Genomic DNA, 25942 nt, shown 5'->3' on the forward strand with positions numbered 1-25942 from the left:
TATGAGAAGGGAAGCTCCTCTCCTTTAGTTCCAGGAATGAGCTAGGCTTATCTCATGTACTGGTGCCAACACTGTAGGGCTCATTCATGAAAAATACTATCTATGAGAGCATGAAGGGGCCAGGGCTGGCTAAGAGAGCCCAGCACCCTCTGTGAGCTGAGACACCCAGAGGGAGGCTCCTCCTGCTCTCTACCCTCCTTTGTCCTGCTTCACTGTCAAGTTCCCATGCACAGGCAGGCGTGGACTTTACACAATTGTGTAGGGAGGTGCTGAGAGGAAGCTGAAGGCCCTTGCACTCTGGATGTCTCCCTCCTCTCCCCATGCCCTCAGGAGATCTGAGCCCAGAGTGTCCTGCAGCCAAGGTTTCCTGTCAGCTCTGAACACCTGAGAGGAGAGGTGGCAGGAATTTGTTGGATGGTAGGTGCTCTGCTGTCATGGGATTGCAAATCACTACCACTAGAAGAGACCTCTAGTCCCCAAGAAGCACCTGTGCTGGCCAGCTGGCTCCAGGTCCTCTGCTCCCTGTCTTCAGTGGGATTGGATTCACCCACTTATGCTTCTAGAATCACCCCTTTGACCCTCAAGTTTTCTTCCCTGGGAATAAAGTCAGAAGTCTTGGCAGGCCTCGGCCCTCAGAGCTTTTGGATTGTGAGAAACTTTTTAACATCTTTGGGTGTCAGTCTTCTAAGTTGTGAGAAATTTTTCTGGTTTTTGTGTGATGTTATCATGAGATTATGCACACATTATTCCTTGTAAGCTGTAAAGTGAGCACTCATGAGTATCTGGGACAAAGCTAACAGCGCTGGAAGGTGACATTCCATGGCCACATCCCAACACTGACTCATCTCCACCGCATCCACTTGAGAGCAGGAGGTTTCATCTAACCCAATTTGGGCTTATCTACTTCCACACCACATTCTTGACTTTTTCCACCCTGTTCAGATGAGATACAATATCTACAAAACCCTCAGCAAATGGAAAAGTACTACAAAGCACCCATATGATGCTGATATGGCCTGAACTTCCCCCATCCCACCTTGGACTGTCCTTTCCCAGTGTCCCTTTCTGCCTACTCTAAGCCATTTCCTGGAAAAAGGTGGAAACTTTTTGTTCCATAGTTTATCCCCTAAAATTGTTTAAAGTCCTGCTGGTCATGCATGGACATCCAGCCCTGGATCATGATCTCCCTCATGGGACTATGTCCAGGAAAGGGGACTCCTGAAGGGGGTTGCAAGCTGCTTTCTTCTCTGAGGCCAGGAAAATATCCTCCCCTGTCCAGCCCCTGACCCAGACAGCTCACCCTTTCCCCAGCTCACAAGAGAGATGCTGTCTGGCTGAGGAAGAAGGGAAGAACCAGCTCCTTAAATATGCTCTGGGCAGAAGCAAAGACCAGGTACCCTGTGTCTTGCCATTTCCCCCATATGAATGGTAAAAAATTGATAAAAATAGTCTGGGATGTAGAAGAAAAACTGGAATAGTGTTGGGAGGAGTCTGCAGCTGTGGAATTGCCAGATGGGGACTTGCTGGCTAGGGATGGTGCTCTTTTTAGCTATCACTGGTCAAGTAGTAGATCATCCATATGGTGGCTGGAAAGTTGAGCTCCTGGAACATGCTCTGCATTTGCTGTGCTCTCAGGTGCCAGTCTGAATTGCAGAGGATTGGCACAAACTATGATCCCCGAGTCTGGCTTCTTCCTGGGGTGAATTCCCCTTACTTCTGGACAACGAGCCATCACTCAAGATTTTACTGTCTATTTCCACCATTGACTTCAATTTAGAAAGGAACTTAGAAGCCTATATCTTGTTGATGGATGAGGATTCTATGCCTTTTGCTCTGTCTCTTTCTGAAGGGAGACCAACTAAATGTGATTCAGCTTCCCAATCGAATTAAAACTGGCAGGAAATTGATTTGCTTTTTATATCATCAAACTTCAAGCTCCATGCAATGAATTATTTGGAACTGGGCTCCAGATAGCAAGAGCACTCTGCTCCTGACAGTATCTCAGGGAGTGTCTGCATCTGTGGGAGACCTAGTTAACACAGAGGCCATCTTGGGTGCTATGGGACATACCCAGTAGATGCCTGATTGTTTCTGAGTCTTTTAGTTAGTGGTTGCCATTAAAACAGCCTATGATTGATGGTTCATTTGCCAGTTGGGTGCAACTTAACCAACAGTGGAATTGTGAGCTAACCCTGAGCCCCAGGTCTGAGGACCTCTGATTTCCAGGCCCCTCTCTTTGTCATCTGAACTTCATGGCAGTGTGGGAGCAAGGAGGGTGAAGCATTGAGGGGTCTTGTTGGGGGATCTTTTGGCCCTCATGGCAATTGTGGAAGTAGTTTCAGTTAAAGCAGGCAGGAATGACAGTTGATGGCTGAAATGACAGGTGTGTCTGTCTGCTTATCTGATATCCTCCCCACTGCAGTCCCCATGTGACTGGTCTTGGGACTGTGGCCTGTGCTTACACTATCCATTCTTTCCAAACCTCATACCTCATAGCTACCCTTGGTCATGAGATGCCACACCACAGAAGGCTCAAGCCTTCATTCCTGAAAGGTCTGGGTCCCCCATGGTCCTGCCTCTTTTCAGGAACTGTAACTCTTCTATTAAATTTTACTATTAGACATAAAATTACCCCAGAGAAAGAAGAGAGCCTTGGTCTGGGAACTGTGGTGAGATTGTCAAAGTGCATGTGGGCCTCGTGGTGGAGCCTTAGCAGGAGCCAGGCGTGTGTGTGTGTGTGTGTGTGTGTGTGTGTGTGCTGAGGGGGACTCAGCTGGACTGGGGTTTTGCCAGTGAGGGAAGAACAGGAGTCTGGGAGCTGGGGTGTTGCTAAGAACATGCATAGAATAATAACCATGAGGTCCATGCCAGATGACGAGGATGGATCTGTGTGGAAGGGGAAGGGAAGTTTGGGCCAGCAGGAGTAATGGTAGCTGCCAAAGCAAGGAAGTTGTTGCAATAGGTTTTTATGTGAATTAGGCAGACACATCTGTGGAAGCCAAATGTTTGATGGATACCTTGGTAGGAAACCTAATTGATTTTACATGGCCTCTCCAGTGCCAGCAGGCCAGATACTGCTTTGAGGTTATCTTAGAGACTTTTCTCTTCCTAAGGTTACATGATGTTTGTCAGGATGAGCAGAAGGGTAACCAGTTTGTGTTTTGAAAAGAGGAGGCACATAGCCATGCAGTATATTATGACACATTGGTGTCAACTTACACAGATGAAAGCTGGCATCATCTTTTTTACCTAAATTGTTTATTTCACCAAACTTCATATATTATATGGATATCCCAGTATATTTTTTTAACTTAAACACACAGATCATAATGTACAGTTTTTTTTATAAAATCAGTGGTTAACTTAGGAATTATTTCATTTTCAACCACATGTACATTTTTTTTTTAGTTGTCGATAGACCTTTTTAAAATTTTTTTTTTATATGTGGTGCTGAGAGTCAAACCCAGGGCCTCATACATGCCAGTAAAGTTTGCTACCACTGAGCTGCAGCCCCAGCCCCACATTCTACAACTTTTTAACATGATGTACACTTTTGTTATTGGATGAAGTCTTTTCAGTCCATGTTTCTATTTCCAAGCATTAATTCATGTTTTTTTTAATTTATTATTTCAGTACTTAGTTCCCATGGCAAAACTGTGGTAACTCCCTCACTACCAGGCTGCTTTCCCTACTTTTGTTCTCAAGACTCCATAAATACATAACTATATGATACCATAATAAAATTGGTGGAAGAGGCCGATGACAAAGAATGGATATAAATATAAAAATTTAGGCTCAGCTGTATACTGCCACAGTTGTAAGGTGTGGGCACACTGGCTCCCTCCAAGACTTCCAGAGCTTCCATGGAACACCTCCTGGATAAACTCCTCCTTTCTTTCTGTCTGCTGAGAACACAAAGAGCATTTTTATTCATGACTCCTGTGATGGCTGATGGACACCTTAGCTAGGGAGGGAGCCAGTTTGCTCAGCAGACCTTGGTCAGGAGTGGCTTTGGGGTAGAGAATGCTGGTTATTTTACATCTCCTGTATTGCTCAGTTCTGAATGCAAACTAACCTCAGCAGAAAATTGCAATGAAATGTATACATCATGCACATCCATGTTACTGTTGGACATGCAAGGTGATTGAGAAAGAGCCACAATGGATGAATGAAAATTTTGCACATTGTTTCTTCAGCATTTGACTCAAAAACAAGCATATCATTTACCACCACATGTTACAAATGTTCTGGACATGCAGTTCATGGGGTAAAATGGAAATTACATTTCATAGGCATTCTCTGACAGCAAGTATAAGATTAATGTTGCCTACTTTCCAACCAATGAATTGAGCTGCTTCTGTTATATAACTAAATATTATTTCTGAATACATTTCAAGTCAATGCTTGTGCTTTGTTTTTCCCATCATTTCATTGGTTTCATTCTCGGAAAATTAAAAAAAATCATAAAATTAAATTGAGGATTAAAATTTCAGGTTGACTCATGATCAAACTAGAAAGAAAGAATCACTAACTTTTCTTTTCTTGAGTTTTTCTCTCTACCACAGGTCCTTACTGATACTGAGTTGTATGTATAGTTTCCCAAAGAGAAAAACCTAAATTAGAGAACCACCAGTACTGTTTTAAAGAAGCAAAATGTAATGATGGGGAACAGGGGTGAGGGAGGTAAGATGAATTCTACAGCACAATGAATCTCTTGCTTTAAACAGGAGATAATTCAGCTACTCCTTGGCTCTCATTTCATAAATCAATGTCTTAAAATCATAATCCAAAGAGTTTTTCTATTAGAAAAACCTTTCAGTTTTAAAAGGAGCAAATACATTAGCTAAACCTTGTAAACAATTGTACATTTTAGTTATACATTGTAAAGACAAATAAAAAAAGAAAAACAAACAAACAAACACAAAAATGGTTGCTCAGTACAAGGCACACATTACAATTCCAACTGAGTGGTGGAACCCAGACATCTGCTTTGCTTTGCTGGTTGGTGTGGCTGTGCTGAGACTCAGGAGCCACACACCAACCCTCTGCTCAGCTCCTGACCTTCTGGAAGTCCACACATGTGCTCTTTCCATCAGACTGTTTTGTGCTCTTCATTTGTGTGATGTGATTTTAAGTCTTTCCGTTGTTTACCTCCTCCAATTTTTCCACAAGGCCTCTTGGGAAAAGCCCAGTTTTCCCATTGCATTGTAATGTGCCTTTGAACCAGCCAACTTCTCACTTTTTATTAACAAACATAATACCTCCTTTAAGTTCCCAAGTTCTGCCTCACTCTGGAGAGAATAGGAAACCACCACCTAGTGCCTTTCACAAACAATAGGCTAGACTCATTCATGACAGGACCCAGTGAGGAACATGTCTGATGAGGAGGTGGAGCAATGGAACTTCAAAGTCCAGGGAGCTAGTCTTCAGATGGAAAGCTCCTTGTTCCAGGGCTGTGCATACTGGTGCTGCAGTGACTGGGCCATTCCTGTTCATGGGGCTGTAGCTGGCCCTGCCATGGCCTCCCCCAAGTGGTAGCTCAGGGCCCATGGCTCCCTGTAGGGGCAACTCACCACCATTTAGCCCCACTTCCAGCTCCACTTCTACTTAAGCAATGCTAAAGGGGATACTCAGGGCTTCCATTTGGTGGTGGCACCAGAAGGCAACTTCAGTAAACCTGTTATTCTATTTTACTGTCCTTGTCCAGTTTGCTTGCTGACCTGCTCCCACGAGCTGATGAAGAACCATGTGGAGTTGTGGGAAGTCCAGGGAGAAAGGACACTGTCTGGCAACTGGGCTTGGTTTAATGAGAGGCAGCGGTGATACTTGGGGAGGTCAATGAAGTGGCTGAAGCACAGGCCAGGGAGGCACCAGCTTGACTGAAACTGACAGCAGCAGTATGGGCAGCACAGCCTGCCATTGGTGATGGGGGAGGGGGAGGACAACAAATTGTGGGGCAGGCCCACAGATAAAGGTAGCATTCTGTACCTGGATGGGCATCAGTGCTGTTGTGGGGCATTCTTGATTATGTGCTGCAACTGCCCTCACTGCATTGTGGTCCTGGTTGACTGTAATCTGCCCAGGCATGTGAAATAGGACCTTAGTTTGAGCACTTATTTGGTTGTGAGATGCTGACACTACAGCTGGAGGGACAATCCTGGGTATTCCAGCCACACCATTTCTCTAGAGCTTCTGGGAAGGCCCTCCTGCAGTGGAGGGAATGACCTTTGTCATCCCATAACTTTTCTGACCCACAGTAGACATAGGAACTTTAGCTTCAGTAACATTTATCACTGCCCTTGTGACAGATGCCACATAATTGCCAAGTAAAACCCCAATCTCAGTGGTATGCATTGATATCCCTTTGTACCAGCCATCCTAGCAATGCTCAAACAATAAAAACATCTCCTCTATTCCCAGCTCTAACTCTTTTTCTTTCTGGGAGTGTATGGGTGGATAGCCACATACACACTGGGGTGAGTCTGAGTTTGAAATTGTGCAAACTATACAGTGGATTCTGCCATGGGTCTGGGTCCCATTTCAGCAGTAGCAACACCAGCAGTAGTACCTGGTGATGTGGAGGTGATGACAGTGACAGCCAGGAGATGGAGTGGTAGAGGAGAGCATTCAAAGTTCCAAGGGCAGCTGGTTAGGGGAAATACAACAGGAAAGTGAATGAGGAGCCAGTTGTCACTGAGCTCCTTGGGAATGAGGTCACAATTAACTCTGTGGTACTCATATGAACTTGAGAAGGGACACTGCAGGAATCCCAGACAGTCCCCTGATGCTCCCAGAAGCTGTGGCATTTCTGGAGCTGATGAGGACAGGAGGGCTGATCTCCATGGAGTGGTGGTTCTGGGATTCCTGGGAAGACTTGTTTGCCATGGTGAGGGAAGTGAAGGAGAATCACTTTTTTGGTGTTCTTCTTGGTGTTGGAGAGCTTTTGGGCAGTGCTTCTCTGGGCTGTTGCTGAGGGACCTTCTCCAGCATCAACTCCTGGCATGGGAGTCTTATCCCATTCCATCCCCTGTTTAGCAGCTTAGTTCAACTCAATGTGGGAAATTGGAAATATGCTTACTTTGTCTGCCAACATTCCTTCAGCCCAGTTTTCATCCACTCTGTGGATTACAGTCAGAAAAACATCCTTTGTAAACAGAAGACAATCTTTGTTCACTTCCTTATCTTTTACTTCAAAGTCATAAAGTTCTTTGCACTGAGGTGGAAGTTGATGTAATGGTTGAATAGACTGCTAAAAGTTGTTGGGGGAAGAGCCATGGATCCCGCTGACTTCCCCATGTTACCAGTTTTCATCAACTTATCGCAAAATGATGATGTCATTCTGGTGAATTTCAAGTCACCAGGTTCCTTACTCTCATAGTTATATAATGCTTTGGAACATGGTAACTGAGGTGTACCCCTCACTGGGGGACTCCAGGCTTGCAGCTGGGGCTGCTGTCCATACTGGGAACCTTGTAGATCATTTGTGCTACAATTTGCCATACTGCTGCCCTGAGCCATGAATGCATTTGTGAAGTTGGTTCTACTGCTCCCACCAGGGCTAGGTTTCCAAGGCCTCTGCTTGATGCTTCCCAGAATCCTGTCCAGCAGGATGTCACTGGGAAACTCCTCAACACCCAAGCCAAAAAGGGCCCTCCACTCAGAACAACTGAAGGAACCTAGGATCACCAGCAAACATCATTTGCAAAACTTGTGCTGACAAGACAAGACTTTTGCAGAAGCATCCAGGTGATCTAGACTCCCAGGACACTTCAAAAGGTTTAAGAAGGCAGATTAATTCATCTTGATCTACTGTGCTGAGAAAGAGTCTTCAGAAATGTCCATAGATATGTACAGCTATTAAAATGATTTGTGTAACATGCATTTCAGACATTGCTCTTGTGCCTTAACTGATCCTCTTTGTTTGTGGCCCCTTGTGCAGTCCAGTCTTGCCCACTGTTAGCTATTTCTCTGATGCCATTGTGCCCCCAAGACGCTTCTATGCTGCACCCTAACACACATGCACACACACAAAGTATGCCACTGCCTTCCACTTGCTCAGCCTTAAATGTTATTTTTTAAATTAAAAGAATGCTTGGTAGGTTTGAAACCAATATGTGAGAGTTGGAAAAATCCAACTTTCAAGCCTGGCTTGATTATTTTGTGACTCTGTGACTTTGGAAAAATGACCTAACTTCTGTTTTCTTATTCTCTTGTGGTAGTAATAGTTTCTGTTGTAGAGAACAACAGGAACTACAGACAAAGCTCCAGTGCAGTGCATGTCAGGATATACACTCCATATATGGCATGTCTTCAAACAAGAGCAGTAATGACAGTGTCTTTTGGTGATGGGCAGCTGACAGTGCAGAAATAGCAAGCACCATCACTCTTTCTGTGACAGCAGCTGGAAGACACCAAGGTAGATGGCGCCTGGATGCTTGACACTGGTGACATACTTATGGCTCTCCCACTTTTTTTGCAGAATGTCCCCCAGGACCTATCCATCTGTACTTTTGTGCTAGAGCAGTTCCTCATGGTGCAGACCCTGCAGGAGATGCTGGCTAATACGGGGGAGAAGCTAGAAGGGGAAAGTACACTTTGGACTGGAGTATTTTAGTGTGCTCAGCTGCTGTGGGATGGTGGCTCTTACAGGTTTTGGAAATAATATTTGTGGAGATAAGTCAGTGATTTTCATTTGTGACTCCCCTGGGGTTGGCCTTCTGCTTTATCATCATATCTTAACTTAAAAACAGAAATCCAAGTGCAATGTGATCTGTGTGTCTGCCTGTTGTGCTCATGGAAACAGCCTTTCTTGGGCATCTGTGTGTCTTCCTGTGTCTTCAGAGCTCTGACTGTTCCTGTTTGGACAAGTTGTTTTGCGCATGGCTCTTTCTTATGTACCATTATTTACTGTCAAACACTGTTAACTGTGTTGCTATGTTCTAAGCTGTTGTTTGGCAAGTAAAATTTCATGGCACTGTTACATACTTTAGGTAATGAAATCATGGTGATATTACTTTAGTGAATTGTAAATTTACAAATAGCTAATAATTTTCTTTTGAAAATTAAGACTTTTATTTCTGTCTTCAAATGCAGCTATGTTTCCTTCAAAAATCTATATGGTTATTTTAATCATTTTCCAAGTGACAAGCTCTTACTGACTGGATAGTACCCATTTGTAACCAATTCATACAGTTTAGAGTTAAGCAAAAGGATAAATGGTCACATTTTTGGGTCTTCTCTATAATTTTTAGGGGCATTCTAAGTGCTGCACTGTAGTGTAGTTTAATAAACTGGAATATTTCCAGGAATAAAATCAAAAGTTTTCTTTTGTCATATTGTGTATTGCTATCATTGTTGAATTATTATTCTAGTTGAGATCAGAAAAGAGATTAATAATACATGGTTCCAAAAAATGAATGCTTAATTGTGTTGTAACATATAGTTTTGCACCATCCATGTACAAATCGTATAGCTCTGTAATTTAAAATATTTTAGCATCACAGCTTAGGACTTTAATCAGGCTGTGAATTAATTCTAAATTAAATTTTAACATGCGTAATTTGATGAAAACCTACTATAGGAAAAAGATGCATTTTATGGTGCTGGATCTTACTTTCAGATGCTAGTATTTCTTAGGAAGAAAACACTATCAAATAGCTCAAGGGAAAAATATATGAGTTTTTAGGGGTGAGAAACATTTTTATTTAAGCAGTTTTGATGATACCCAGGAGTGATATTCAAAATATTTTACAACCTGCTTTGGCATAAGTATCAGTGAATCAGAGTAGCTGGCAGCCACAGTGCTGGAGGTTGGGTAGTCTGAGTAATTTGTGTGGGATTCGTGGAGGACCTCTGGGAAGGTCCAGTGATGTTTACCAAGAGGGATAGTTATTTTCCACTGTAATAATTATTTTTATCATAAGAGAATTTACTGGTTATATTTGATTCATGGATGCTGCTGGGCTTCATAAGAATCATCCTTTGGACTCCCTGAATGCCCATATAATCTCTCTTCTTATGTATCCTTCAAATTCCTTATGGTACTGTGATGGTGAATCCTTTGTCAAGCAAATTGACATCTCTCAGTTAAAAAATTATGCACAGTAGCTTCTCTGGAATGAAGATTCCCCATTTCATAGGGTAAAATGTGTTAGAAAGGAAACACTAATCTTTTTTTTTTTTTTGGAGGGTGGTATCAGGGATTGAACTCAAGTGCAATCAACCACGTAGCCACATCCTCAGCCTTAGTTTGTATTTTATTTAGAGACACAGTCTCACTCAGTTGCTTAGCACCTCACTTTTTGCTGATGCTGGCTTTGAACTCACAATACTTCTGTGTTAGCCTCCTGAGCTGCTGGGATTAGAGGCATGCACCACCATACCCAGCTTACCATTTTCTAAATATAGGATGCTAATGATTTTGTACAACACAATGCTTTCATTTTACAAAGAAAAATTGTTCAGTACTAGAATTTTGGTAGGAAATGAAATTTCAAGTTGTAGAAAAGTGCACAAATAGCGTTTCTAAACTCTGGAAGTGTTCAAGAAATGCATGGGGTACTGCATCTGTCATCATTATCTCTAGTGATCTGGAGAATGATGATATGAATGGTGCAAAAATTTCTCACGTTTAAATAAGTGGTAACACCAGGTGCCCACATTGCAGAGTGGAAAGTCTCAATGGTAATTTCCCCAGACTTCACTTTTTAGCTGGCTGTGGTTCAGTATCTTATTACTATTGGATATGCTATCAAAGTGTGTTTGCCATTTCACAATCCTATAATCCTTCAAAGAAAAATAATTTTTAAGAATTCTCCCTTTTTCCCCCCTAGTTAAAAATGGGTAAAGGAGAGTGGAAAGGAATGTAATAGCATTTGATGTCTGTTCTGTCTGTCCATTTAATGATGAGAATAAATCTATAAGTGAATATTAGTGTTAGTATTACTAAAGTATGATTGAGCTGAATGTTCAGATAAGGAAAAGGCTCAGGATGTTGATTTGAAAGTAGTAGGTTGATACAGGTGCAGTAGATGCAAAGAAGCTACTCTCTTTTCATTTAGTGACATTTACATCCAAACAGAAACAGCTATGGAAAGTAAAGAGGAATCTGCAGCCTGTTTTTTGTGTGTTTTACTTGATGGCTTACTGCTTCTATTGGGTTATGGAACTGAAGACAGTTGGTTTGAGTCCCAGAACTGTTTCTTTTTAGTGGTATGCCTTGACTAGTAATCTCTCTGAAACTTAGTAAGATTTGTGTTGCTATAATTGAATATCACCCTTAGTAAGTTATAGAGAAAAGACACTTATTTAGCTCTTGGCTCTGGAAGTTCAAGAACATGCTGCTGGCATCTTCTGAGTCCTACTGGGTCATAAGGTGGTACAAGATAGTACCTGGTGTTATGGTTTCAATCTGAAATGTCCCCTAAAGGACTTGTATTTTTGTTTTGTTTTGTTTTAAGGCAGAGTCTCACTAAATTGCTTAAGGCCTGGCTAAATTCCTGTGGCTGGCCTTGAACTTGTGATACTCCTGCCTCTGTCTCCTAAATGGCTAGGATTACATGTATGTGATATGTTGCCCAGTGATAATTTGATTCTGACACAGGAATATACATTGTGAAATATTCTCTACAAACTAATTAACATTCATAACCTCACATAATTACATTTGTCAAAAAGTTTCTAAACTTTCATACCCTATTGAACAGGATAATTGTTTTATTTTACATTGTTATAGCTCTGCCATAGAATTATAATCATTCTAATCATACATGTTGGCATAATGCTTTTGAACTTTTCATGTATTTAGAGGCATTTAGAAAAGCGATGACTTCTATGAGTTCTTTTCTTCAAAAATTAGCTCTGTATTATTAACAATTAAGCATATCTAGGAAGAAAAAATGTATTTGAATGTCTTTTATTTATATCAAGCAATGAACTCTTTATGTAAAAAGAAACATAATTCACCTTCAGAAGCTAAGTCCATTTCAAAGAGTCATATCATATTCTTCTCTTTTCTATACATTTATAACAACTAGCCTACATAGAAGTTTTTACATTCTATGAGAAGGCAAAAGAAAATAACATCTGAAAAAAAAGATTTTGAAGACTCTTCAATAGTAGTCTAGAAAAACTTACATGACAACCATCTCAAGTTTTAAGCTTCTTCTTTTTAAAAACATTACATATGCTGTATTTTTTAAAAAATAACTTGTCACAACTGATTTGTGCCCATGTTAGCAACTCTTCTAAAACTACTGTTAAAATAGTCTAACACAAGGGTTTTTCCTATATTAATAATTTATATTACTTCTATAGAAAGTGTCAATAGGGCTGGGAATGAAGATCATTTGTAGAGTGCTTGCCTAGCATGTATAAGGCCTTAGAGTATAACCCCCAACACTTCAAAAAAAAAAAAAAAGGAAAGAGAAAGAAGGAAGGGAGGAAAGAAAAAGAAAGGGACAGGAGGGGAGAGAAATGAATGAGTAATTAAAACAAAAGGGTAGGTGGTAGAAATATAAATATATGATATACTAGCTCTTTAAAAATTTTACAGAGCTTTAGAATTTTAGTGACATCAAACTGGGTGATATTATGACTGTACAGAATGGCACATAAAAAGTTATGCCTTGGCCTGGCCTAAACCAAGTGAATGGGTGGGTGACCTGGTGAGTACTCCTCTCTGGCTTGATTGGGACAGGCTTGAACCTGTGCTGCTTCAGGATGCATAGCATAGTGAAGGGGCCAACAAAATTTCCCTGATAGGCAGCGTGAGTGTGTTAGGCCCCTGGGAGCCCATGACCACACCTCCCCATGCCAATGCCCACTGCCCCCACCCCACCTGCTGGTTCACAATGATCTGTTCAGTTGCCTGGTGCAGGTTTGTTCCTGACCAAAGGCCTGAGTGTCCACAGCCTGTTTTGGCATGGCTGGGCATGGAGTTATTGTGGAGGGAATAGCCAAAGTAGCCTTAGCCTGATGGAGGGGCAATGGCTGCCCCTCAGCCAAATTTGGGGGTGGTCCTGAAAGAAGTAATCAGGGTTGGGGTCTGCCTTGTCTGAAGATATGGAAACACACCCTAGTTCTTATGGCTGTCCGTGGGAGTTGGTGATATGTACAGCTATTGGATTTTTTGTTTTTCTCTTGTTTTTGTGGAGAAGTTATCAGTCTGTGAGAAGCAGGTGTTACATGAGAAGAGAAAAAAGCTTGCTCTAAAACTTTCTGGACTAATTGAAGAAAAAAGTGGACTACTTGAAATAGTCTTGTACAAAGGAGACTTGAAGAGATGGTTTTATGCTGCTAAGTTAAAGACCTCTTTTAAAACCTTAGAAGGAGAAAATAATCAAATTTTTACTTTATTTTCTGAGTTAATTGAAACAAAGGAAGACCTTATAGAGAATATTCAGGAGTCAATAGAAGCAGGAAATTTGAGGGCAATTTATGAAAACCTGTATAGGTTGGTATCTAAACATGAGGATGAAATACATTTTCTAGAGAAAGAGATAAAAGAAGAGAAAACTAAACATTCTCAACTGGATGAATTGATGGTGGATATATCAAAAAGGATTAAGTCCCTAGAAGATGAATCAAAATCCCTCAAATACCTGAAGATAAAACAACCTTGAGACTATTTCAAATGAATGAAGGAGGATTTAAGGTAGCAATAAAATACGTTTTGAATGAAAATCCCAAACTTCAGGAAAGTCAGAAACAGCTTTTACAAGAAGTTGAAGTATGGAAAGAAAAGGTGAATGGCCTTAAACAGAAAATGGCATTTGAACACTCAAAAATACTTGCAGAACAAATTCTAGGAGATAAAGAAAATCACATTAAGTTTCTGACTGAACATTTGCTGCAGATAAATTTTGGGTTTCTGTGCTTGGAGAAGTCCTAACAGATGATAGTAACTTGGAATTGGAAATGAAGTGTGTTGGTGCTCACTTAGAGGATCAGCCAAAAGGAGACTTGCAGGGATGGTTTTATGCTTCTAAGATAAAGACCTCTTTTAAAACCTTTGAAGGAGAATGAAATCAAATTTTTACTTTATTTTCTGAATTAATTGAAACAAATGAAGACCTTATAGAGATTATTAAAAATCATAAGACAGAACAAGCAGATTTGCAGTCAAAAAATACACAATTTAAAAGTGAGAATCAGAATCTGCAGCAGAAACTTAAAGTCATGATTGAACTATATCAAGAAAATGTAATGAAACTCCAAAGGAAATTAATAGGAGATGAAAATTACTGGGTAGAGCAAGAGGAGAAACTTTCCAAAATGAAGGAAAACATCAGCCATGCAACCAAACAGCTGGAGAACTATAGAAAGCAAGTCAAAGATCTTGAAGAAAAATTGGAGAGAAAGATTCATTCTTATCAGGGGCCAATTATGTACTATGAGAAAAAAGCATATGATAATGAGTTGACAGCTCAGAGTGCTGAAAGATACCTCAATGATTTAAGGAAACAAAATGCTCACAACAGACAAAACTTAACTGAAAATTAATTCAATTTAAACTGTAGAAAAGATCCTTCTGCACTTGATGATTCAAATGCAGCCTTTGGCAGAGAGAATTCCCCAAATGGTCCCTCACCATTGGGTCAACCTTCATCTGAAGTGAGAGATCCTCTTTTGGAAAAGAAGGGTCCACTCACACTCTTACCTTTGCTTCCAAGGGTAGGAGGAAGAGGCTCAAGAGACCCAGAGAATCCTCTGGGACTTCAGGTTATCAATGAAAGAAGAGAATCAGGCTATGTTGTGATAAGAGATCCTCAGAGAGCATGTTATAACATTGGGTCTCTGTCAACTCAATGGGAACAGAACCCTAAGATGATGATGGCTCCACCAGGCCAATCATATTCTGATCCACTTCTTCCTCTACTAAGGCAAGATGGATGTTATTATAATTATGGTAGACCATCTGAACCAGCAGAACTCAGAAGTTCTACTGTGTCACCTCTGGATAAAATGGATGAGCCTATGTCTTCAGAAATGGAATACAGTAGAAATGATACCAAAGTTTATCTTGGTGATTCCAATGTGCCTGATTCATCTCTCCCTGCTGAAAATGAAGCAATTGGCTCTGGCTTTGCTTTCTCACCTTTCCTTCCAATCAGAGGTCCATTGTTTCCAGTTGATCCAAGAGTCAGTTCATGAGAAGAGGACATTTTTTCCTCCACCACTTCAGGAAACATGTATGGAGCATCTCGAGAATATTTTCCACTGGGCCCACCACCCCCTCCATTCCCAATGGGACTGTGGTGTTTTCCTCATTATTTCCCCCCAAGAGCTGAATTTCCCCCTTCATTCTCCACATTCTAAAAGTAGAAGTGAGTTCCCTTCAGGGTTCATTCCACCTTTAAATGAGCCTTCTCCTGAACATCCAGAAGCACAACAAGAATCCTGACAATATTTTGTATCTGCCTTCAAAAGTAATCTATCATTTTTAGTTTAACTAACTGATTTTACTCAAGTGATTATAATTTTGCTCCAATTGAAGCTTAACAGAATTATAATTCTTAGAAAAACATTTTGTAAATAAAGATGGTTTAAATATGAATCTTATGAGTAATTTTTTCCATTTTATTTTATTCTAGATAGTGTACTTAATTTGATTAATTTACTATTACATAAACAACAATGGGAATATTATATACATAATCTTGCAGTCAGGGACATTTTAAAATCTAAATGAAGCTTTGCCTTGATAGAATTAAATGTTTTTATTATGATTATAGCAAATATGAACATAACTTTATCCTTAGTGAAAGATTTTAATTGATTTAAAGTCCTATTTGCTATTGATGATAATAATTAAAATCAGGTAGTTTTTCCACAAAAGAAAAATAACTAGAACATATTAAGAGTAAACAAGAAAATACAACTACATCATGTAAACAGGAGATTTCAAATATAAAAAAATTCAGTTCTCAAAAAACTTTTCAAAATTGAAAACCACAATTTAAATTCACTCAGCCCCCATTGTTCCTTATATCCTTTATTTTATGCCCATTGGAAAATGGAACTGACAGCACTGGGGTTGTATTAACAACCACTGGCTTTGCTTCCTAAAGAGCCTTAATGCTTGTACTTGGATTCTGACTAACTGCTTGGGTTAAGATACTAGCTGTTCTGGCAATAACATATAAGACATAATGAAACTTCCTTCCAGGCACTTGAATATTCTATTTTTGTATTGAGAGGCATGTCTTGAGGGTATGATGCACTCATTAAATGAAGATGTGTAGTAGAATGGGGAATTCTATGGGTTAAAGTTATATTCCAATGAGTACAGAATTGTGCAAAAGCACAGGTTGTATATGCAGGAAGTTACATGTCTTTAAATAAGTGGGCTTGCCCATAGTGGCAAAGCAGAGTAATGAATGAGAAATCTAAGCAGATACATTTTTAAATCAATAGGCAATAGCCAGATAAACCCAGAATGAGTATCTGTGGAAATATGAAGAAAGAAATAAGGATGAAAAGGAGGGAAATGTGTAATATGCATTTGCCAAAGTGCATTAGAAAACAGGCCTCATGGATTTTCAGAGTCCCACATAGGGGCCTGGAAGGGTGTACAGTGAGTAGAGTAATAGACCATGGCATGAGCTTATTGGCAAGAAATGGAAAACATCATCATTAGCAATTGAGCATTCTGATGAAAAGTCCATGAGATTTTATAACATCTGAAAATAAAAGATAAAGTGGTCTCACACCTGTATGTGTGAGGGCATTATTCTCTATCAAAGATCCAGGAAACTTAGTGTGGCTGTGAATATGAGCAAGGAAGATGGGGGACATATGATACTGTGAAAGAGTTTGAAGGGTTAAAAAAAGAGACAGTAAATTGGAATCCAAATGAGGGGAAAATACAGCTACAGAAATATGAAGAACAGGTTTACATGTATATCAAGAATCTGTAACAATATTTAAAGTAGTAGAAAATAATATCAATGCCAGGATAACGACAATTAATTCAGCTTGCTGTGGATAGATTTGAGGCAGGATCCTGTTGTTTAACAATTGGAAAGAAAAAAGGAAAAAGTAGTTGTGCTTCAGTTGTAATTTCTAATTTTTTTATTTAAGAAACCATATTGATGAAGATTAATCCCAATTATTTTAAATTTAATTTACTTATATTATTCATAAAATAAGAATATCAGAACAATGTAATTAGGATTATTAATTTTCTCTGTTGAAAAATTTTAGAAGCAATAGATGTTATATTACATTTTAGACATTTATAGAAATGAAGATTTTATTGTCTGGCCATCTAGAAAAATTTGTGAACTACAATTTTAAAGACATATATTTTTATATAACTAATTGATTTGAATTGAATTATTTGACTTCATTTATTTATTTAAATTTTAATTCAGGAGTGTCAATTTCTTTAAATGCCAGTTTGATATCAAGTACATAATATATAGACAGGACAGGCCTGTAAAATTGGAAATGCCAGGTATAAAATCTAGTAGCCATGATGGACACTGAAATCAAAAGTGATCATAGAGGTGGTGCCAGATGAGAATAATATGAAATCTGGAACACCGACCTGTGGTTTAGTAATCATGAAGCTGATCTTTGCAAAACCAATTAATAGGAAAGCAGTTACAGAACAGACAACATCAGTTAATGCAGGTAGGGTTCTTTCACAGTCTACTCCTGGAACTCCATCAAAGACCATAACAATATCTGAAAGTGGTGTTATTGCATCAACTTCTAATTTTACAATGCAGAGGCCAAATAAAATATCCATATCACCTTTGAAATTACCAAATAAGGAAATGAAATCAGCTGTGCAGACCATCACTGTTGGGGGAGTGAGCATATTACAATTTAAGACAAGTATTCCTCTGGAAACTGCTCCCAATTCCTCTGGAACTGCTGGCAAATGGCCAGAAGATTCAAGTGCCTGGAAGGAAGTTTCATTGTGTCTTATATGTTACTGCCAGAACAGCTAGTATCTTAACCCAAGCAGTTAGTCAGAATCCCAGTACAAGCATTAAGGCTCTTTAGGAAGCAAAGCCAGTGGTTGTTAATACAACCCCAGTGCTGATGTCAATTCCATTTTCCAAGCTCATGCTATCCAACAAGTTGTCCCAAAATCCATCAATCTGGCTTCATAAATAGTAACTAACAGCCAAACACAGCAATGGCTTATTATGCCTTCCACCCCACTGTCACAGATACAGCTCAACCTCACTAACCTTCCACCAGGTACTGTCCTGGCACCAGCTCCAGGAACAGGCATTGTGGGTTATGCAGTGCTTCCAGCTCAATACATTACTCAGCTGTAGCAGTCTTCATATGTGTGTGTAGCAGATTTTATTGAAATATCTGGTATCCAGACCCAGGCAAGTTTTCCATTCAATTTCATAATCCCATCAGTATCTGCCAGTCAGCCCAGAAAGCCCTGTAATTGTAAAAAATCTCTGTAAGAAATTATACTGTGATTCTATTGTAAATGGCAATTTTTATAATCATTGCAGTTGTACTAATTGTTATAACAATTTGGAACATAAAAATAAAAGTCAAAAAGCAATAAAGGCATGCACTGTCATAAATACAGATTTTAAGGCTAAAATAGGGAAAGGAAATGGAGAGAAGCATATCAATGTCATATCAAGGGATGTAATTGCCAATGTCAGGATGTCTTAACTACTGAGTGCTATGAGGCAAAATAATGTGTTCCCCAATATGTAAATGTGTTGGCTGTAAGAATTTTGAATGAAGCCCAGAAATAAAGACATAGATGCATTTGGCAGAAAAAGCTGAAGAAAGAGTGCAGCAACAAACAGCAGGAAGACTAATTTATCTTCTCAGATTATTTCAGACTTGCTTACTAGGTCAACAATGGCTTTGAATAGTGGAGGAGGAAACTTGACATTTATGTTTAAAACTAAGGAAGTAGTAATTGGCTTCACAACCAGGCAGAGCAGGCAGACAAGAAGAGAGAATCAAAGGCAGCAGCAGATTGGATGATTCTTGAGGAATTTGGTGGATGTTTGATGTGCATCATCAACTTTGCAGGAAAAGCAAAATGTGACCCTGGTGCCATGAATTGCTAACTCTTGCACAAGACTGATAAATACACCTATACAGAAATGTTAAGGATGCTTGATTTTCTGGAAGATAGTTTAACAATTACTGTATTTTAATTCAATTCTTTTTAAAAAGACATATGAAATTATAATACTAAAAGAAGAAATGAGAACATTTTAAATCTTAGTTAATTCTATGCCCGTTCTAAATTGGATTTTTCTTTTTAAACTTTTTTCTTACTGTATTATACAGATTCTTAATTTCCTCAAGTGTTTTAAGAATCTGATGTCCTATTCTTCTTATTCTATTGGCAAAGACCATTTATAAATGAATGTAATATAATTTATAAACTATGATGTTGTGTGACTTTATTCAGTAGAAACAGCCAAAGCAGCATTGGTATTGCCCAGTCATTTTTTGGTTCTAGCTTTAGAATAAACACAGATAGAATGTTTACATAAACAAACTATTTGAATGACATCATGTGTTTAGAGAAGCAATATCTTTTTAAGGAAAAATTACCTTTTTAGGGTGAATAGTGGAATATGCTATTTTTACTTTGGAAAATCAGAAGGGGAAGAAATCTCCAAGCACATTTTTAAAATTAAGAAATTATACTTTCTAAAACACACAAAATATTTAGGTATAGTGAGTGATTCTCAGAGGAGGGGAAGTTTTTCTCTAATGAGGAATGGCTTAAATGCTTAGGGATCTCTTCATTGTCTTTCAGAGGTGGTATGTGTTTGAAACAATAAATTGTTGAAGTGATTAATAGGTATTGTTAAAATGAGGTGTGTGTGAATAGTATTAAACATTATGTAGTGGTAACATAGACCTTTACATAATTATCAAGTATAAAATTTGGCTTGGATAGAGAAATAGGGAATATAGAAGCTGTAACAGATGAGTTTAGGGAAAGATTTTTCATCAATACAGTTCTCTTTGTAGACATTTGAACTAAAAAGTTTCAAACCAATACTTGGTTCTTACGTTTTTACTCAAATGGACTGCCTAACAATTGTGGTGGGATTTGTTTTTATAAGGGATGTTTAATATGTCATTATTTTTTTTAATTTTCAGACTTTTTTCTATTAAATGCTTAGGGAATTATACTCCAGTAAAAAATAAAGCACTTTACAACTTATTATAAAAAAATATTCTGATTTAAAGTTTCCAACATAGCATGATGGGATTGATTGTGGCAATGGCTCCCCCACCCCCTTAAGTCAAGAAAATCTAAACAATAATTAACTAATTAAAATTTGTACTGTATCTTTTTTTTATCCAGAGATTTGGTAAGCTGAAGGTATCTGTGTTTTTATGTAATTGCTAAAATAACCTAAATCATTTTCAGTAATTTAAAAACTGTGAATTTAAGAGCGTTTTTTCTTGTTGTTGTTTTTCTTTCTTTTTTTAATAGGACTCCAGATTTATGACAAGAGCAAAACATGTTTGTATTCAGGCATTCTGTTAGGTACTTTAATCCTCAGAAATTATTAGTCTATGATCATTACTTTCCTACAAGGACTACATAGTTGTATGTATTGTGTGTGTGTGTGTGTGTGTGTGTGTGTATACACACAAGATATAGTTAATAGACATTAAGTAATCCAGAAGAGGATTCCATTATTCATTAAAGTACCCTACTTTTGAAATTTGGATTTATAAAATTATACGTAGTATATGTAGATACTGCAGACATTCTTAGCACCTAAATCTAGTATGTTTAATTAAAATTTGTAATAATGTAAATTAGCATAAGATAAAATAATATCTAATCAACTCATTTTTCAAAAGATAGCAATTAAGTTTTTGGTCTAAATCTAAATTTTGTTCATTTTCTATATATTGCATATTAATTCTAACTACATCACTGTGATGTGTATTTATATACAGTGTGCAAAAAAAGTCTGTGAAATTTTAATTATAATTGTAGATTATGTATGATGGCATTGATTAAGAATGTCTTGTTTGTAATCAAATACTACTAGTTTTTGATTTTCAAGAAGCTATCTAGTGTCCTAAGACTTTTTCTTCCCATGTAGTACTCACTAAAAAAACATTTTGTATTTAGGTATTTGCATCAAATTGCTGAACAAGATTAATAGCCACATTAATTCAACAATTTTAAGAGACTATTAGGGGAAGTTTGGACATATAATTTTCTAGATCTGTTTATGTCCTAAAGTAGGAAGATTATATTTACTAGCTATTCAGATATACTTTGCTATATTGTAAAAACAGGACAGCAAAGTCAATCACATATAAAACAAACATTTATACTATTCTGGGATATACACACACACACACACACACACACACACACACACACACACACACATACAAACAAACAAATACATATATTCCAGGCTGGGTGTAGGTTAGCATAGAGTGCTGCCCTAATCTGTGGGAGGCCTGGGTTTGAGCCATTCCAAGCACAGAGAGAGGAGACAAACTCATGCATTTGTAGAATTGTGTAAACACTATTAACAATTGTGTGCTGTTTTCCAGAAGCATACCTTGAGATCGTATCCCAAAAGGGCAAAAGTAATAGTTTGGCAATGTTTTACATATGACCAACTTGCATGGAAAGGAAACTGGGTACATTTCTATTACTACCTGAAAAAGAAATCATGGTGAGAAGTATTTCTAGAAATGAAAGCAGACATTTGCATTTTGATGAAATTGGGGAATTTATAAGAAAAATAAAATAATTATGAATTATGAATTTATATTAATCTAATGGCATGGCTTTTAAATTTGTAAAGCCCCAAATGGAAAATAAGTATAAGGAAAAATAAACCAATGTAACCATATGTATCTCAACTATTAGAATAAGCAGTCATGTCAGTCAATGAGTATGTAGAATCTGAACTGTATGATTGATAAACGTACAGAATACTGCATCATCTATTCATGAAGTACACAACTGTTGCAAGTGCAGGTAGATCATTTTACAAAATTGTTCATGGTCCAAGTAGATGATTTTAAAATATATTTTCAGATTCTGTTAATTTATCTTAATATAAAACCCTTTATCTCTCATCCTGCTGTGAGGTGACATGAGTCAATTGGATTGATTTTTTTCCAGCATATCAATTTTTGCATAGATGGACTGAGATTGTTTGTAGGCCCATTGAAGGATGGATTAGTTCCCTAAGTAATTGAAAATTATCTGTATTTGGGCTGAAATTTATATTTTAAAATCGGGATTAGCAGACAATTAGTGGAAGAGATTTCTAAGCCACTTAAATAACACCTCAAACCTGAAGAAGTAAGTCAATTTTCCTTCCTGTATTTGATCTTCCTCTCCTCTTAGATTCAGCTGTACATAGTAGTCCAAGATCTCTGACTAAATACTTCCAAATGCTGATTTTCTAAAGATCTTAGTTTAGAATTTTTCAGTAAATTGAAACACCTGGTTTTAGTAGGACCTTGTTAATATTCTCATTTTTATAATATTATTATTCTAAATACCCTAAAGTTTGTAGTATTTTGTTGTACTTGTTTGAACGAAGAAGTTGTTCTTCCAAGTAATTGTCTATTGCTATGAGGTCTGAATGAAGAGCATTTATTACTAATGTGAGTTGTACCATCAACTACTCAACACCACTCTATAGTATTCCTCTGTAGATGGCTATGTACTCTCACAGAATATCATGTTGACTTGTCATTACAGAGCATTGGTTATGAGTTGTTATTTTTTTTATCTGAAGACATAGCTGAGGTTCTTTGCAGATTTGTTAAATGCCTTTTAATGAGTCGTATAGCTAGTGACTAGCATCTATAGTGTTTCAACCCAGGTTTTCTAACTTACAGTTGAAAACTGGTTTTTCCTACAAAACTTGTCAAAGAATGTCCAAAAAATGAGATCCTTGCATTAACTAAACAACAGTTAGATTTTGTTACATCAGAAAACACTTATTTGTTATCTAGTTTGGTGTTGTGTTCATTGACTCTTAAAAATTGACAAAGTGAATAAATGCTTAATAAAATGAGCCAGCATGTAAAATCAGTAAGAGAGATTATAAACGTGTACACTGTTGATTGCCAGAGGAATTAGACAATATTCACCTAAAGTTTCAAGATTAAGGAAAGATGATTATAGGATAGGAAGATTGAAAAAGAGCTCATGCAGAAAAATAAAAGAGCAACTCCCATGCCCCTGTGGTAAGAGCAGCCATCTTCCCAGCCTGTTCTCAGTGAGGACACTGTCCTTTGCAAGCTCATAAATTACCTCAATAGTTATGCTTTGGGGCTGGGGATGTGGCTCAAGCGGTAGCGCGCTCGCCTGGCATGCGTGCGGCCCGGGTTCGATCCTCAGCACCACATACAAACAAAGATGTTGTCCGCCAAATACTAAAAAATAAATATTAAAAAAAAAAAAATTCTCTCTCTCTCTACCTCTATCTCTCTCACTCTCTCTTTAAAAAAAAAAATAGTTATGCTTTGCAGTGAAGTGTTTGTTACATATCTTCTTCAAAAACTGAGGGAAAGTTCACATGTCTGTTACTCTGATTAACTCTGGTTCAGTCCCATTCAGTGTCATATGGGCTATTCCTGCTGTAATCAAAGCACTCTGAGTTCCCAGATTCTGAAATGGAACAGTCGCCCAGATACACAGACTACATAACACATAGCCCATTGCCTCAAGTTACTGTTTCTTGATCCAAGATGCTTTGAAGGAACTTGAGCTTCATGTGCCTCCAGGAAGAGATTGAGACCTGGGTCCTGAAGTCCTGCTGCCATCTGCCCATTTCATAGGCTGTGCTCCAAAAATACTTCCTTGTGTTTTCTGAGGACCCCTCTGGGCAAGTAAAGTATTCAAGTGTATGTGTGTCTTTAGGAATTTATGCTTAGATGTCGATGTGATAAATTGGTAGTTTTCTGCATAAATTTGGTAGTTTATCTGGGATATATTTCACAGGAGCCTCATGTAAGGGCTCTGTGTTATGGAATTGTTATAGGCAGATCCACTCTGTTATTTATCTGTCCCTTTAACATTTATTGCTTGCCTTCTGCTAGCCTGGCTATGCTTGGTACTAGGGACACAAATTCAGAAAGAATTAAAGGTGCTCTATTTACCTTTTAGGACCTTCTTTTTTAGCTCCGTGAAGACACACAAATAGTTACAGAGAGAAAATTAAGACATAGGACTTTTCTGATAAACTAGGAGGCTTCCAGGAGATAAATGTTAGCCCTGAGTCCAGTAGCAGTTGGCAGCAGTTGGCACAGGACCAGATTCTGGGCAGAGGAACCAGCATTTGTAAAGTGAGGAGGGGAAGGAATTAGGCATTTGCACTGGCTTTTAAGTAGTATAGCAGAGAAGATAGTTCTCTATGTACAAAGAAGTGGGAAGTCTAGCCACTCAGGTAGGAGCCATGTCACAGAGGGCTTTGGGCAGTGTGCTTTTATTCTGTAAGGGGAAAGAGATTTAAGAATGCTGAGGATGGAGGTAATATTCTCAGGGCCCTGCACTGGAGAAGCTGTACTGTACTGTCCTGCCCAGGGGATGGGCAGTGAGTGTCCCCATTCTGCCTGGCCTGGGAACAGAGGGCATGATTGAAGGAGTTGATTCAGAATTTAAGAATGCCACATGAATGGGTAGGCTCCTGTTTCATTCCAGGCACCTGAGGAGACAGTGGCATTCATTCTTCTCTGAAGCAGAGGTGAATGTGAAGTTCCATGCAGGGATTACCTTGGGACTGACACACATTCACTTTTTTTAATATTTCGATTTTGTATTAGAGCTAAGTTTTAAAACTTAGTTTCATGTATAAGTCCCATTCATTTGTAATGATTGCAAGAAAGAAAATAATGACGATGTTATTTCTAACTTGGTGATACATGAAGACTTTAAAAACAAGTCCTCCTTTGTATTTGCAAAATTTTCCTACTGCATTTAGAAAAACCGGTAATTATTCTCATGGAGGAATGTGTTTCCTAAGAGCATATGGCTGTCATCAGTGCCACTGTGGCACTAATGCTATAATTTATGTCTCTAAGAAGGTAGAAAATATAGTTACCAATGCAAGGATAGGAAATGTCTTCCTCACTCCTAAAATCTTAAATTTAGCTTAATGATATGGCTGATAAGTTGGTCCACTCTTATCTTTGGTTTTGACATCTATGGCCTCAACCAATTGCAGATCCAAATTATTAATGAAAAGTGATTTCATCTTCACTGAACATATGTGGACTACTTTTTTGTCATAATTTCTAAACAACTATAGTGTAATGACTATTTACCTATTAACTACTTTCCATCAGATTAATACAATAATTTAGAGGTAATTAATATATCCAGCTGGGTGCTATCAGGTTATATGCAAACACTGCCATTTTAAAGAAGGAGCTGGAGCATCTATGGGCTTAAGTATCCATGAAGAGTTCTGAAATCAACTCCCTGTGTATTCTGAGGGACAGCTATGTACACTTTCAAGGATTACTATGAAAACTGGCTTTGTTAAGCTACCCAGTTTTTTTAAGGCAGTAGAGTGATTTGTGAGACAAATGACTTTCAAGAGATGAATGAACAAAAGTTCAGTATAAGTCAATCATGTTGTTTATTGATATCTCTAATCAGATTATTGCTAAAAAGAAAAAAAAATACAGCAAATTAAATCTAAATAATTATCACACCCTCTTACACAGGTTTTGTTTTGGTTTATAAAACCTGTTAAGTTGTTAAGTGTCTGTCATGCATCCAGCACATTCTAGGTGTTTGGAGAACATCAAAGAACAAAAAACTGGGGTTGGGTTTGTGGCTCATTTGTAAAGCACAGTGCTTGCGTAGCATGCATGAGGCACTAAGTTCCATTCGCAGCACAACTTAAAAGTAAAATAAAGATATTGTGTCCATCTACAAATATTTTTTTTAAGAACAAAATGTGCAAATCCT

At 38.3% G+C, this 25942-nt stretch overlaps 1 protein-coding gene and 2 pseudogenes across 1 annotated transcript; 2 read left to right on the forward strand and 1 right to left on the reverse strand.

Annotated features, from left to right (window-relative positions):
- Positions 1 to 5680: 5680 nt before the first annotated feature.
- LOC125614699 lies at positions 5681 to 7296 on the reverse strand (annotated as a pseudogene).
- A 5813-nt stretch (positions 7297 to 13109) lies between these two features.
- Positions 13110 to 15193, forward strand: LOC107161051 (melanoma inhibitory activity protein 2-like). The gene is given in 3 exon segments (XM_048797610.1): positions 13110 to 13590; positions 13593 to 13853; positions 13856 to 15193. Coding segments are annotated over 3 exon segments (2040 nt in total). The 3' UTR covers positions 15154 to 15193.
- Positions 15194 to 17531: 2338 nt separating this feature from the next.
- On the forward strand, positions 17532 to 19067 carry LOC107161053 (annotated as a pseudogene).
- Positions 19068 to 25942: the final 6875 nt, after the last annotated feature.

The sequence above is a fragment of the Marmota marmota genome, unplaced genomic scaffold, assembly GCF_001458135.2.
Source record: "Marmota marmota marmota unplaced genomic scaffold, marMar, whole genome shotgun sequence".
NCBI classification, from domain to species: domain Eukaryota; kingdom Metazoa; phylum Chordata; class Mammalia; order Rodentia; family Sciuridae; genus Marmota; species Marmota marmota.